Consider the following 15,507-nt stretch of genomic DNA (forward strand, 5'->3'; position numbering starts at 1 on the left):
CAAAGTGACAATTTGCCATGCTCCCACATCAAAGATGACTAGTGATGAGCGAATATACTTGTTACTCGAGATTTACCGAGCACGCTCGGGTGGTCTCTGAGTATTATTTAGTGCTCGGAGATTTAGTTTTCTTTGCCGCAGCTGAATGATTTACAGCTACTAGCCTGCTTGATTACATGTGGGGATTCCCTAGCAACCAGGCAACCCCCACATGTACTCAGCCTGGCTAGTAGCTGTAAATCATTCAGCTGAGGCGATGAAAACTAAATCTCCGAGCACTAAAAAATACTCGCAGGTCACCCGAGCGTGCTCGGGAAATCTCGAATAATGAGTATATTCGCTCATCAATAAAGGTGACCACTAATATACCGGCACTTCAAGAAAGCATGACTTGCTAATATAATATTTACTGTATATGCTTTTTTTATTACACTATTATGACTGTACAGAGGCATCAGAAATCTTGGCATTACTTGCGTATAGAGGAGGCATCTCCCATGACGCTGCAGAAGCTCGGCAGTCAGTATTACTCAGCACTTAGTAAGGAAACCCCAAGGCAACGAGCTGCAGCTCCAAACTTTACCGTTCAGAAAAACTATACTAACAGTTTAGAAGAAAAATGAAGTAGAATTTAAAGTATGCTTTTTGTGAGTTTTCTCATGAAAGGGGTATTCCCATCTTTTACATTTATGGCATATCCAGTAGATAGAGGGTAAGGAATAATATGACCAACACATGACCCATTATTACTATCATAATGTAGCTGCAGAGGAACAAGAAAATGTACATTTGTACTGGACAAAGTCCTGACTTCGAGTGATTGTTCAAGACTTTAATATAGATGGCCAATCCTTAAGGCTGAGTCACACATAACGATATCGTTTACGATATCGTTGCAACGTCACGTTTTTGGTGACGTAGCAACGATCCCGCTAACGATCTCGTTGTGTGTGACAGCGACCAACGATCAGGCCCCTACTGGGAGATCGTTGGTCGTTGGGGAATGATCAGGACCATTTTTTGGTCGCTGATCACCCGCTGTCATCGCTGGATCGGCGTGTGTGACGCCGATCCAGCGATTTGTTCACTTGTAACCAGGGTAAATATCGGGTTACTAAGCGCAGGGCCGAACGATGCCGAAGTCATCAACGATGCCGAAGTCGTTCCCCTGATCGTTGGTCGCTGGAGAGAGCTGTCTGTGTGACAGCTCCCCAGCGACCACACAACGACTTACCAACGATCACGGCCAGGTCGTATTGCTGGTCGTGATCGTTGGTAAGTCGTTTAGTGTGACTTATGCTTTAGGATAGGTATGATGAACTTCTGATTGAACTGCTGAAGATAAGAGTGATCGGTTATCTGCACCAGACCCACAGTGGAAGATGTATCAACATTGTCTAAGGATAATTATGTTTGTTGCACGTCTCATTGCAGCTCTATTCCCATAATGAAATGATTGCTTCGGTTATGGGAACTTTCCTTTACGACATGGTGTCATCTAAACAAAGTAACATAGCTATTACGGTTGAAGGAAGACTTTTTAAGTCCACCTAGTTCAACCCATAGCCTAACCTAACATGCCCTAACAGGTTCTAACATGTAACTAAACCTTGTCTAGTGCCAATATCGGTCAGTAAACTGTATGTATGAGTTGCTTTTAGAAATCCAGTGACGCGACCCATCACCTTGGCACTGAAAAGTGACCGTACACTTGTCATGTATAGTAACCATACCTGGTGACGCCTCGTTTTCCGCTCGTTGTTCCATTTTTGAGACTAATGATTTGGTTCTCCTACATACAAGATAGCCACCATAGAGCGCAATGATGAGTCTGAGCCACAATCGCACAGCACAAGAAAGGTAGAGACATACAGGTCACTCTCCGCTCATGGTGTCATCTTAGATGCAAGATGCAGGAGGACTGGAGTTCCAGTTTCAACGGAGGAGGCAATGGACGTCAAACCAAGAGACCCAAGTAGGGTGACTATTAGACATGCTGGTCATAAATTTGCAATACCCGGGCCAGTGGCCATGACAGTAATCTGTTGCCCGTGGATGGAAGCGCTGGGAACTGTCTCTTACCTAATGGGCATACATGGCCCTTCTATTGATTAGAATGCCTGGTTTCCCCACATAGACAAAATTGGAGGCATAATAGACTACGGTTGCCATATTACAGATGAACTATGTTCGATCCATACTTTGTGAAACAAGAGGAAAGTCATGCAGCTAGCCCTCATCAGATGTCCTTGTAGTTTGGAGCACAGCTGATGTCTTTGCCTGGATGCAGTAGAATAGTTTAGTATATTGTGTTTGTCTCCACCGATAGACAGGAAAGCTTTTTATGTTTTGACTTGGGAGCAGATCCTCCCCTCTGTTTCTGGTCTTTTTTTGTATTCATTTTCTTTTTATTTTTTGCTTCTTTTTTGTAGATATAATGGACCCAATCTTGTATTGAAATACATGAAAGAAAAAGGTCGTTTGGTGAATATAGCGGTGGATGAGCGGAGCTCTCCCTATTATCCCATCCGGGATCGCCAAGGCAATGCCATTGGGGTCACTGCCTGTGATATCGATGGTGATGGACGAGAAGAGATTTATTTCCTGAACACGAACAATGCCTTCTCAGGTAAGGAGATTTCGACAGAAGCTTGTACCTGACATGGAGATGTTTTATGCCGATCTTCTGCCCTGGTATTAGATGAAATAAAAAGGAACTTGAGCCTAAGGGATGGCAGAGGCTACGACGCAGAGCTTTTAAGTATGCCGCTGAATTTCTCTTCCATGTTTTAGTTATAGAACAGGGAACATTTTGGCAAAAGATACAATAAATGAACATATTTTCAAGCCTTCTACCTTTACTTTGCTGCCGGTGACAAGACGTCAAATCTTGTAAAAAGTGTGTGGTTGGTGGGTGTTCCTACTAGTGATACCTTATTGGATTGAGAACAGCTTATGGCAAGGAGTCAACATAGGCAAAACTTGAAGATTCTGGGACTTGATGCAGACTTTGTAACTAGGTTTGAAAAACATTAAAATTTGAGCGTCCTCAGTGGTTGATACCTTTTATCCGCTCAATGAAAAGATGGAAACAAATAGTAGCTTTCTAGACTACTCAGGTCTCTTCATCAGGCATAGAATAACACAAAATCTGAAAAGTCACATATTTATGCACAAGAGGACACAGGAATAATGCAATAGATAAGTGATGTGAAGCAGAACTAGCAGTGTGGGATGAGAAGAAAACAGTGGCCGTAAATATTGGAACAGTTCGTAGATAAGGAGTGTGAAAGTTTTATTGTCCTGTGATTGAGGTCTGGTCCATGATTGTGATGCCCTCATTTGGTCTGAGGAACACTTTCCTTATTCTGCGTTTGGAAGTTTATAATACTAGGAATCTTCCCCTATCAGGGCCCTTGTGAGACTACTAGACCCCCAAGTTCTGTCCCTGAGACTTAAGGTGCCCAAACTCATCTGCCAACGGTTGAACAAACCCAATGATTTCAGCTGGACCAGATGACTATCTATGTTTGTGGACACCTGCTAACTCTTCCCTGGCAGATGATCTTAGGGAAAAGAATAACCAGGCATGTTATATTTCAATATGTCAATTGTCTTCATGTCTGAAATGCTTTTTCATCTTATTACCGTCTCTTCATTGAGCAAACAGTATATGCACTAAAGTATCTGGGCCCTACACAACACACCTACAGAAGCTTTTCTGACTCCCTATTCTAAATCAATAGACAATAATATGAAGCTGACCCCTTTGCGGGTATAACAGCTCCCACTTTTTACAAGATCTTGAAGGCATCTGTGGTAATGTTTGCCCATGTATCCAGAAGAGCATTGTGAGGTCAGATCCTGATGTTGAGGAGAGGCCGGGCTCAGAGTCTCCGGTCTTGTTGTTGGATTGGGTTGAGGTCCGGGCTCTATGCGGCCGGTCATGTTCTTAAACCAAACCCCCCAACCATGTCTATAGGGACCTTGTGCTCTGTGTAAAGTCATGGGGAACTGAAAAGGGTCTTCACCAAACTGTCAAACTGTTCTGGTACCCGAACCCAAACTTTTTGTAATTGTTTGGCAGAACCTGCCAGACCCGAACATCCAGATGTCCGCCTAAAGTTCTCAATACACGTAATACCATATTTTGCTTCCTTTTCTCCCAAACATTAAGCTGCAGTACTGTTTCAATGTCCAGTTCATGCTCCTTTAGAAGCTGCTTTCAACTGCTAGTTAATAGTGGTCTGTAGACTATATTTAGGATCTTCCCTGTCTGAACCTCTCGGCTCACTTATCCCATATTCAGATAGGAAATGTCAATCCATAGACTGTCTCAATCTTGTGTGCAGATCTTTGATGAGCAGCAGCTGAAAGCAGCTTCTAAAGGAGCATAAAATGATCACTACAGTGCAGTGTTTGGAAGAGAAGGATGCAAAATAATGTAGGCAAGTATATTATAAAAATCCTTAACTTTACAATGCCTGGAGAATAATTAGGAAAAAAATCTTTTCGTCGGCATTTAAATGAATAAATGTCTTGCTTTGCTGCATCTTACCATGAAATGAGAACCTACACATAAAATCTACATTTAATAACAAGGTTTTGGGACCAAAAAGGTTGTAAATGTTGCCATGGGTCAAATTTGAGTTTCTCATCATTAGCAAATTTTTTTTAAAATTAAAATAATAATAATAATAAAATAATATACAGTGGGGCAAAAAAGTATTTAGTCAGTCAGCAATAGTGCAAGTTCCACCACTTAAAAAGATGAGAGGCGTCTGTAATTTACATTATAGGTAGACCTCAACTATGGGAGACAAACTGAGAAAAAAAAATCCAGAAAATCACATTGTCTGTTTTTTTTAACATTTTATTTGCATATTATGGTGGAAAATAAGTATTTGGTCAGAAACAAAATTTCATCTCAATACTTTGTAATATATCCTTTGTTGGCAATGACAGAGGTCAAACGTTTTCTGTAAGTCTTCACAAGGTTGCCACACACTGTTGGTGGTATGTTGGCCCATTCCTCCATGCAGATCTCCTCTAGAGCAGTGATGTTTTTGGCTTTTCGCTTGGCAACACGGACTTTCAACTTCCTCCAAAGGTTTTCTATAGGGTTGAGATCTGGAGACTGGCTAGGCCACTCCAGGACCTTGAAATGCTTCTTACGAAGCCACTCCTTCGTTGCCCTGGCGATGTGCTTTGGATCATTGTCATGTTGAAAGACCCAGCCACGTTTCATCTTCAATGCCCTTGCTGATGGAAGGAGGTTTGCACTCAAAATCTCACGATACATGGCCCCATTCATTCTTTCATGTACCCGGATCAGTCGTCCTGGCCCCTTTGCAGAGAAACAGCCCCAAAGCATGACGTTTCCACCACCATGCTTTACAGTAGGTATGGTGTTTGATGGATGCAACTCAGAATTCTTTTTCCTCCAAACACGACAAGTTGTGTTTCTACCAAACAGTTCCAGTTTGGTTTCATCAGACCATAGGACATTCTCCCAAAACTCCTCTGGATCATCCAAATGCTCTCTAGCAAACTTCAGACGGGCCCGGACATGTACTGGCTTAAGCAGTGGGACACGTCTGGCACTGCAGGATCTGAGTCCATGGTGGCGTAGTGTGTTACTTATGGTAGGCCTTGTTACATTGGTCCCAGCTCTCTGCAGTTCATTCACTAGGTCCCCCCGCGTGGTTCTGGGATTTTTGCTCACCGTTCTTGTGATCATTCTGACCCCACGGGGTGGGAATTTGCGTGGAGCCCCAGATCGAGGGAGATTATCAGTGGTCTTGTATGTCTTCCATTTTCTAATTATTGCTCCCACTGTTGATTTCTTCACTCCAAGCTGGTTGGCTATTGCAGATTCAGTCTTCCCAGCCTGGTGCAGGGCTACAATTTTGTTTCTGGTGTCCTTTGACAGCTCTTTGGTCTTCACCATAGTGGAGTTTGGAGTCAGACTGTTTGAGGGTGTGCACAGGTGTCTTTTTATACTGATAACAAGTTTAAACAGGTGCCATTACTACAGGTAATGAGTGGAGGAAAGAGGAGACTCTTAAAGAAGAAGTTACAGTCTGTGAGAGCCTGAAATCTTGATTGTTTGTTTCTGGCCAAATACTTATTTTCCACCATAATATGCAAATAAAATGTTAAAAAAACAGACAATGTGATTTTCTGGATTTTGTTTTCTCAGTTTGTCTCCCATAGTTGAGGTCTACCTATGATGTAAATTACAGACGCCTCTCATCTTTTTAAGTGGTGGAACTTGCACTATTGCTGACTGACTAAATACTTTTTTGCCCCACTGTATATGAAATAAACACTAAATATAAAGTACTGTTTGGAAACGTTGAGTGCTATTCCAGTCACATCCAAAATTGCCTAAAAAATCCTTATTAACATATTAACATTTATTTTACTCATTAAACACAAATTTGCTTATCTGTATGAACAAATATTCAATATGTGTATAAAAAAAATACATAGATGACATTGATATTCATAACTCAGTGTTTTCTTGGTTAAACCCTCCGGATATTCAGGAAAACATGAGAAAATACAAATATATTACAAAAATGAAAAGAAAAGTAGTCATGGTCTCCACATTGATGTAGTTTAGGCTATATTTATTAAGTAACCGGCTGTAAAGTAACATTTCTGAATGTCCAAGATTCAAAATGCTGCATATTAAGAGGAGTATATTAATGAATGTGGTGCTACTAATCAATTCACTTATGCCATGGATTTGGTTTTGTGGTCTGGGGAGAAAGGAGGAAACAAATTCCCTCTATTCTGTAATCCATGGGGTCCAAGAAGAGAGACTGATAATCTCACCAGTGGATAGCTGTCAGCAGCATGAGGTAGGGAATGAGACACTGATTTCAGTGATGTGTCACTTATTAGGCTGTGTGCTGTTGTTTCAATACAATAAGTGTTTTATCAGCAGGAGATTATCACTGAAGGTCTAGTGCACCAGTGCATCCTGGTCCAGTTCCGCCCCCAGCACTTCAATATACGTTCAATGTACACAGAAAGCAGCCAATCAGTGGTGTGGGCGGGGTTAGCTTTCTCAGCTCTGCTACATGCTACTTCTGAGCACTCTGATTATGTCAGAACTGCTGCACCCCATAAACTAAGTGACACATCGCTAGAGTCAGGGTGTTGCTCTCAGATGAGGTAGCAAAAAACCTGCTAACAGATTCCCTTTAAAAGGACTTTTATACAATCCTTATAAAAGTGCAATATTATAAGACTTGCTGCTAATATCAGTCCGAATATGTATAAAATTGTTTCTGATGATACAGTATGGATCAGTCATATATCCAAGTGAAGAGCGCTACACCGAGCCTATCCCCTATTGACTCGTAATAGGAGACCATTAATTGCTTTTCGGCACTCGGCTAATAAAGGCTTTAGGTTTCCCGTCCCTTCTAATGCTATGTTCTCGCTGTCACACAGTATTATCTGCTTTCTTGATACGTATTCTTAGGATTTTCTTACAATCAGCCCATGTGGACTGACTCACTCCCATAGAACAATACACCGAGCGTTCCGACTTCTCACATACCTGGGCTGAATGGGCGTATTACATAAATAGTGATTATTTCACATTAATGAATGATTACAGCCCACGCGGCTGCTTTATTTAATGACGAGAGAAAGATGGGAAACAAAGCAGAATGTGTTACGCAAAAGTTGATCTTTTGTAAGAAGCTGAGTAATAAATCTGCTACAATTAATCAAAACTTTACAGATCAGAGGAAGATTACCATTATAGCTTTAGGTTTGCTCCAATGTATTAATTTGAGCTTTTAAAGGGGATGTCTGGATCTTTACCATTGATGGCCTATCCTTGTCCTTCTACAGGAAGTGAGGGTGGATCTTTGTCTCTCTACAGGAAGTGAGGGTGGATCTTTGTCTCTCTACAGGAAGTGAGGGTGGATATTTGTTTCTTTACAGGAAGTGAGGGTGGAGCTTTGTCTCTCTGCAGGAAATGAGGGTGGAGCTTTGTCTCTCTACAGGAAGTGAGGGTGGATCTTTGTCTCTCTACAGGAAGTGAGGGTGGATCTTTGTCTCTCTACAGGAAGTGAGGGTGGATCTTTGTCTCTCTACAGGAAGTGAGGGTGGTTCTGTTTCTCTACAGGAAGTGAGGGTGGATCTTTGTCTCTCTACAGGAAGTGAGGATGGATCTTTATCTCTCTACAGGAAGTGAGGGTGGATCTTTGTCTCTCTACAGGAAGTGAGGGTGGTACTGTGTCTCTGTAGGAAGTGAGGATGGATCTTTATCTCTCTACAGGAAGTGAGGGTGGATCTTTGTCTCTACAGGAAGTGAGGGTGGATCTTTGTCTCTCTACAGGAAGTGAGGGTGGATCTTTGTCTCTCTACAGGAAGTGAGGGTGGATCTTTGTCTCTCTACAGGAAGTGGTGGTAGGTCAACAATGTCTTATCTCTGGGAGTGCGACACCTGGCGCCCCCCTGACCAGCTGTTACTGATGTCATCAGGAACTAGTCAGTTACAGAGCAGCACAGGGCAGTTCCAGCAATGGAATAGTGGCCACAGCCGGGTATTGCACATCCTCCCCCTATTGTTTTGACTGGTGGGTGGATTCGCAGTACCCGGCTGTGGCCACTATACTGTCGGTGGAGCTGTGCTGTGCAGCTCTGTAACTGAGCAGTTCCAGCCACTACTGACATTGGCAACAGCTGATCAATGGGGTCGCCAGGTGTCTCATTGCCACTAATCAGACATTATGACCAATCCTACAGATAGCCCATCAATGTTAAAGTCCCAGGCAAACTCTTTAAGTAGGAGACAACCATGGGATGGAGGGAAGTGGCTCCACCTCTCAGGACTAGCCTATTTAGAGGACTGTTTAAAAGTTCAGGTTCTGGCTAATCCAGTTTTTTGGTGAAATTTCAAGTGAACCCAATTGGCCTTAAACTAATTTTCTCATGTCTATTACTTACCATTTGGACCCTCTTCTCCCCTCTTCCATTTCTGCACAGATGCCCTGCCATTCTTGGTACTTCCTGTTTGCTCAGTTCAGACACCTGACCGCTGCAGCCAATTAGTGCCGCTGCAAGGGATTGGTTGCAACAATCACATGTCCACCTGGAGCTAACAGGAAGTACGGAGACTGATATAGGACAGAATTGGAAGAGGAGCAGCTGGTGGATTAGAAAAGTGAGTTAACTTTTTTTATTTTAGAATAATCTGGATGAAAAAATCAGGGGTGGGCAACCTGTTTTAAGGGGAAAAATAAAAAGTTTAAATTTATGTGTTAAGATATGTGACTGGTTCGCAAGACATTAACGCCGATTCCAGTCGTGTTTGCTCTAATTCTGATTTATGTTCATAAGAAAACTGCTGTGTATGAAGGGAGCTGGCTAATTGGCTGATTTTATTCGCTAAGCCAGGCCCCTTCGTTCACAGCACTGGTCACACAGAAATCTTCCATTGGAAGTGCCAGAACCTAGGACCTAACATCTTAAGATCAAGGCACCTTTCTTAATACATTTATACTGGCAAGTTAATGAACTTTATATCTTAAACAGATTGGAATATATATATATATATATATATATATATATATACTAGATGGTGGCCCAATTCTAACCCATCGGGTATTCTAGAATATGCATGTCCACGTAGTATATTGCCGAGCCACGTAGTATATTGGCCAGTAACATAGTATATTGCCCAGCAACGTAGTATATTGGCCAGTCATGTAGTATATTGCCCAGTCACGTAGTATATTGCCCAGTCACATAGTATATTGCCCAGTCATGTAGTATATTGCCCAGTCACGTAGTATATTGCCCAGTCACGTAGTATATTGCCCAGCCACGTAGTATATTGCCCAGTTACGTAGTATATTGCCCAGTCACGTAGTATATTGCCCAGCCACGTAGTATATTGCCCAGTTACATAGTATATTGCCCAGCCACATAGTATATTGCCCAGCCACGTAGTATATTGCCCAGTTACATAGTATATTGCCCAGCCACATAGTATATTGCCCAGTCACGTAGTATATTGCCCAGTCACGTAGTATATTGCCCAGTCATAGTATATTGCCCAGCCACGTAGTATATTGCCCAGCCACGTAGTATATTGCCCAGCCACGTAGTATATTGCCCAGTTACGTAGTATATTGCCCAGTCACGTAGTATATTGCCCAGCCACGTAGTATATTGCCCAGTTACGTAGTATATTGCACAACCACGTAGTATGTAGTATATTGGTCAGCCACGTAGTATATTGCCCAGTAATGTAGTATATTGGCCAGTGACATAAAATAAAAAATAAACATATACTCACTTTAGTCCTAGCTCCTGTGTATGGTGCACGTGGCAGCTTCAGGTGCCAGGGTTGGTATGACTATGAGCGCAGGAGCTGTGATGATGTCACGGGCACATGACCGTGACGTCATGGCAGGTCCTTCTCGCGCAGGCGCGCAGGACTTGTGATGACAGGTCCTTCTGCCATAGCATCCTTGGCACCAGAACCTGCCGATGGACAGCACGCACGTCGGAAGGTGAGAATAACGATTTTTTTTATTATTATGATTTGTAACATTAGATCGTTTTACTATTGATGCTGAATACGCAGCATCAATAGTAAAATCTTGGTCACACAGGGTTAATAGCTGCGTAACCGGAGTGTTACACCGCGCTCCGGTAACGTTGGCATTAACCCTGTGTGAGGGTTGACTGGATGACAGGAGGGGAGTATGGAGCGGGCACTGACTGCGGGGAGGAAAGAGCGGCCATATAGCCGCCGTACTGTGGCCATCGCTGATTGGTCGTGGCAAAACGCAAAAATATATATATAATTTTTTTTTTTTTCCTTCATTTATTTTTTTGTTGTTTTTGGTTTTTCTTTGTTAATAGGCAATCCCTGTAAGAACCCTGATCTATTAGTAGACATTAGTCAAAAGGGCTTAACACAGTGGAGGATTGTACATACATAACATGGGGATCCATTGATTTCACTTACAACTCTGTAATACTCCATTTCCCCTGTGGAGGCACTAGACATAAATTAAACACTTGCTGCTGGGTTCCCATAGAGTCTGTGCCGATCATTGGGGTCTACAGCTTGTGATCAGGTTCTAACAAAAAGGGATTGACCCATTAATTTTGGATGTGAACAGAGAAGAAAAAAATGGATTGTTTTTGGACAGGTTTTGGCAGAGTCTAGCTTTGTGTTATATATTGTCTTGTGTGTTTTTGTTTCACTAAATTCTTAATTAAATTGGTTTCCTTAATTTGTCTTTAACAAATCTCATTTGTGCTGATTTACAATCTAATGGAAGAAATATCCCTAATTACCTGAGAAAAGCAGATGTCTGTGATGTGCTCGGGTAGACAATTAACACAGGTTGTCTGCTTCTCTGATGATGCCAGAAATCTTTACAGTCTCATAGGTTTCATTTTGGAATTTATATAAGTCTCATTTTGTTATTTTTTGGGTTCTGCTGACACATTAGATCCCACGTATTTTCATAGCTTGGGCGTGCGCTAGCGATGTGCCGTCACTGAGTGACGGACCCTGGGACGCGGGCTGCAGCGTTTCCGGGTCCGTCACTGCTAGCGCAGATAGAGCATCTGCTAGCTCTATCTGCGCTAGCGCGATGGCATGTCGGCACTTGCGTTAACAGCAGCCCGTTAACGCATGTGTTGAACGGGCTGCTTTTAACACAATGTGAACCTAGCCTTAGAAATAAGAGGGGGCAAACGAAGAGACTAACACATGCCTGCAAGATCAAACTGATCATATAATCTCATTTTTATTGAAAATGTGATACACAGTCTGCATCTTTTTTAAATCTTTTTTTTACCCCTGAAAAATCACTTGTGGCCACAAGTGTTAGGTGTCAAGTTCCCACCGCTGTACAGGGGAAATCTCAAACCACCTCTGCTGCGGTCTCCCAATCTTCTCCAGCCGCAGTGGAGCCTGCTCAGCGGAGACGTCCGTCCCAGCGTCTGGCTAGGGCAGATACTCTGCGCTTGGTTACTGCTGCTCTTCCCGGCTCAGCCATTGTAGCCAGTACTGGTCAGCGGAGAGCAGACATCTCTGGGACTAAGTCCTGCTTTTCCTCTTCTGAGCATGCCCAAGGGAGGACCTCTCATTGGAGGTGGGGGTGACACGCTCAGGTCCTGTAGCAGCTCCCATTGGTCCTCTAGGAAGGTCCCGAAGTTGCTGCAGCTATAAAAGGTTTGCATGGACGCACGGCCATGCGCTAATATCATTTGTGTTTTGTGCTTGTCGCCAGTAATACTAACCACTCATGCTACACGTGGAGAGTGTCCGTTAGCCGTGGGAAATTACATAGGCAGGCAGCTAGCGTCAGTGGGGGCAATTAGTCTCTTGGCTTAGTATCTGGTTCCTTCATGTGTGCGGTTAGCACAGAAGAGTTCCAGAGCAAGCACAACCCTAGATAGGGTTTTAGTCCCACTAATTATTTCACGACTCTGTGAAGTAACAGAGTTCGTGCTGATACTGACCAAGTGACGGAACTCACGTCTAATCTGACATTGTACCACCTTATAGGTCCGCCATTTCTCTAGCAGCAGGCTTCTCTCCTGCACGGTGGACCCTGGGCTGCGAACGCACCTATAACAACTCATATATTTACTCGGTGCATTCCGCCAGCTGTAACAGCTAGTTTTTCTGTGTAGCTTGCTGACTACTACTTGTCGTCAAGTGTAATTTGGCTGTAGCACACTCCAAAATGGCGTACAGGAAGTGGGAATGGATGTTTGTCTCTCTACAGGAAGTGGGGACGGATCTTTGTCTCTCTACAGGAAGTGAGGATAGATCTATGTTTCTTAACAGAATGTCTGTATCTCTATACAAGGAGTGGAGGAGGGCCTTTATCACTCCACAGGACGTGTGGTGGATCTGTAGGAATTAGGGATGGATATTTGTTCCTCTACAAGAAGTGGGGATGGATATTTGGCTCTCTACAGGGAGTAGGGATGGATATTTGTTCCTCTACAAGAAGTGGGGATGGATATTTGGCTCTATACAAAAAGTGGGGATGAATATTTGTCTCTCTACAGAACTTGGGGATGGATCTTTGTCTCTCTACAGGAAGTGGGGGTGGATCTATGTCTCTTAACCACAGGTGGGAGCATGTCTATAGCTCTATACAGGGAGTGTAAGAGGGTCTTTGTCTCTCTACAGCAAGTGGGGTGGATCTATGTCTCTCTGCATGAAGTGGAGGCATGTCTATGGGAAGTGGGAGTGGATCTATGTTTCTACAAGAATTGATGCTCGATCTATGTCTCTCTACAGAAAATGGGGGTGGATCTTTGTCTCTCTGTGAAAAATGGGGCTGTATCTATAGTTTGTCTTTTTACTGGAAGTGAGGTTGGATCTTTGTCTTTTTACAGGAAGTGAGGGTGGATCTTTTGTCTTTCTACAGGAAGTGAGGGTGGATCTTTTGTCTTTCTACAGGAAGTAGGGGTGGATTTTTTTATGAAGAAGGTGAGGTGGCTCTTTTTCTCTACACAGGAAGTGGGAGCGGCTCTTTGTCTTTCCACAGGAAGACGGGGATGGACTGTCACTATACAGAAAATTTGGTCAATTCTTTGTCTCTCTCTTTGTGGGACAAGTCTTTCTCTCTCTGCTTCCTTGTCAAATCGCATACAGGGAGGAAAGTTTTCAGTTCAGGGCATGCAATTAGACAGTGGTAGGAACAATGTATGTTGGGAAGTTAAAGGAAGGAAGTTCCTGTACCTATAGAGCTGGTGTAATGCTGATTAAAAAAAAAAGGACTGTCTTACTCAAAAAGAGTAGATGGCAAGTTACAGAACACCACATGGGATGCTCATGCTTTAGCCACAAATAGAAGCCAGCGTCTCCCGAAGCAGCTTCCTCTTGAACTCCTCGGCAGGTTTCAACTATTTGAAAAAGATGTCGTTTGCATTTACTCTAAGCTTTGCTCTGCTTGACGAAACTTCGCTCACTTTTCAAAAACTGCCAAAAATTATACTCATTTTTGCTCAAATATGAGAAATACAAAAATTTTGCAATATTTTAAACAGTTTTACACCACGAAAATCAGGGCCAAAATTTTTGTTAGGAAGTGAAATAGAAAAGCTGTCAACAGTCGAGGGTGGAAGGTCTACAATATGAGGCAGGGTTGTAAAAATAATGTGATAAACCCTTCCAGGCAACTGGCTCACACATTTTTGTACAGAACCTGTTGGTGTCTTGCTTCCACCTCCTTTCTTTCTAGTAGCAGATGATTCAGTCAAAGTCACAGAAGTGCGAGTTTGGATAGAATTAGTACAGACAGTTGCTATTTTGTACTTTGGTTGTTAGTACAGAGTATAAATGTTGGAGGAATTTACATAGCAGATGACTTAAACAATAAAAATAAAATCAAGCATGAAAAAATAGGGCTAAGGGAGTCATTTCTTACTAATACTGCAGGAAGGGTGTACTCAACTAGTATTAATAGAGGTCCGAGCAACTGGCGCTGTAAACAGGTGAACGTTCGAGCTGAACCGTAAGGATGTTGTCTTGTTAACATGTTGCTACTGTCTTTTTCACTATCTACAAGATTATCAAAATGTATTATTATTTGTTAGTGGCAAAACCAAATCGATCATTCAGTCATAAGGTGTCACAGGTCTCCGGTTAAGAGTCACCGGGGTGTATTCATCAAAGTTTTTATTTGGGAAAAGGTCATAAAAGCTATGAAAAGTTGGAAATTTTTTGTACAACGGGAGTTGCGCAAAATTTTTTGCTACTTTTTGACGTTTTCTCAACAGATTTAATGGGTGAGGAATCGGAGTGGGCCTATGGTCACTCATAAAAAATTCATCAAATGTGCCATTGTTTTGTCCGCCAGAAATGCTACTCCAGCCCTAGATTGTAGTAGTGTTTGTGGAACGGCGCACAGAGGAGAGGTGCCAAATTCATTAAGTTGTGTGTGTCCCTTGTGCAAGGCCGGACTGGCCATCTGGCAATTCTAGCAAATGCCAGAAGGACCTGTCTGGTCATGGGCTGCCTTATCTGCTACATTGTTAATAGAATTGGTGTTCTCAACATACCCATACTCTTAAGAGTTGTGATGGGGCACAAAGTTGCTGACTCTGTCACTTACTCCAGTAGCCTGTGGGTATCATTAGACATATCAGTAGCAAATCTTCCTTTCCTCCATCCAGGGTAATATTAGTAATATATCCCATCAGGGGACAACATGGGCCTGTGTGGTTTCAAATGCCAGGACTCAATTTCACCCCAGTCCGTACCTGCTCTTGTGTGTACCTTCTACTAAAGCAAGGGTGGCGCAGCTCGAGGATGCATTTCGACAGTCTTAGTGAATCAGCCCCCTTGTCTATCCTAGTCCAGGCTTGCAGAAATATCCAAATCCAAGTAGGATCTACAGCAAGTATGGTGTGTAGAGAACCTGTCATCTAAACCGGTGCTACTTATTTCTTATAAATAACTTTCTAAGAAAAAGACATGAGTGCATCTCC

At 42.8% G+C, this 15,507-nt stretch overlaps 1 protein-coding gene across 4 annotated transcripts in view; it reads left to right on the plus strand.

Annotated features, from left to right (window-relative positions):
* The window catches only part of CRTAC1 (cartilage acidic protein 1), a 693,808-nt gene that overhangs the window by 262,565 nt on the left and 415,736 nt on the right, over nucleotides 1-15,507 (plus strand). For all 4 annotated transcript variants that reach the window (XM_069754016.1, XM_069754014.1, XM_069754015.1 and 1 more), the window contains exon 3: nucleotides 2,433-2,629. In XM_069754016.1, the coding sequence (XP_069610117.1) occupies nucleotides 2,433-2,629 (197 nt within the window). The remainder of the gene's footprint in view (nucleotides 1-2,432; nucleotides 2,630-15,507) is intronic.

The sequence above is a fragment of the Ranitomeya imitator genome, chromosome 2 (genome assembly GCF_032444005.1).
Source record: "Ranitomeya imitator isolate aRanImi1 chromosome 2, aRanImi1.pri, whole genome shotgun sequence".
Taxonomy (NCBI): Eukaryota; Metazoa; Chordata; class Amphibia; order Anura; family Dendrobatidae; genus Ranitomeya; species Ranitomeya imitator.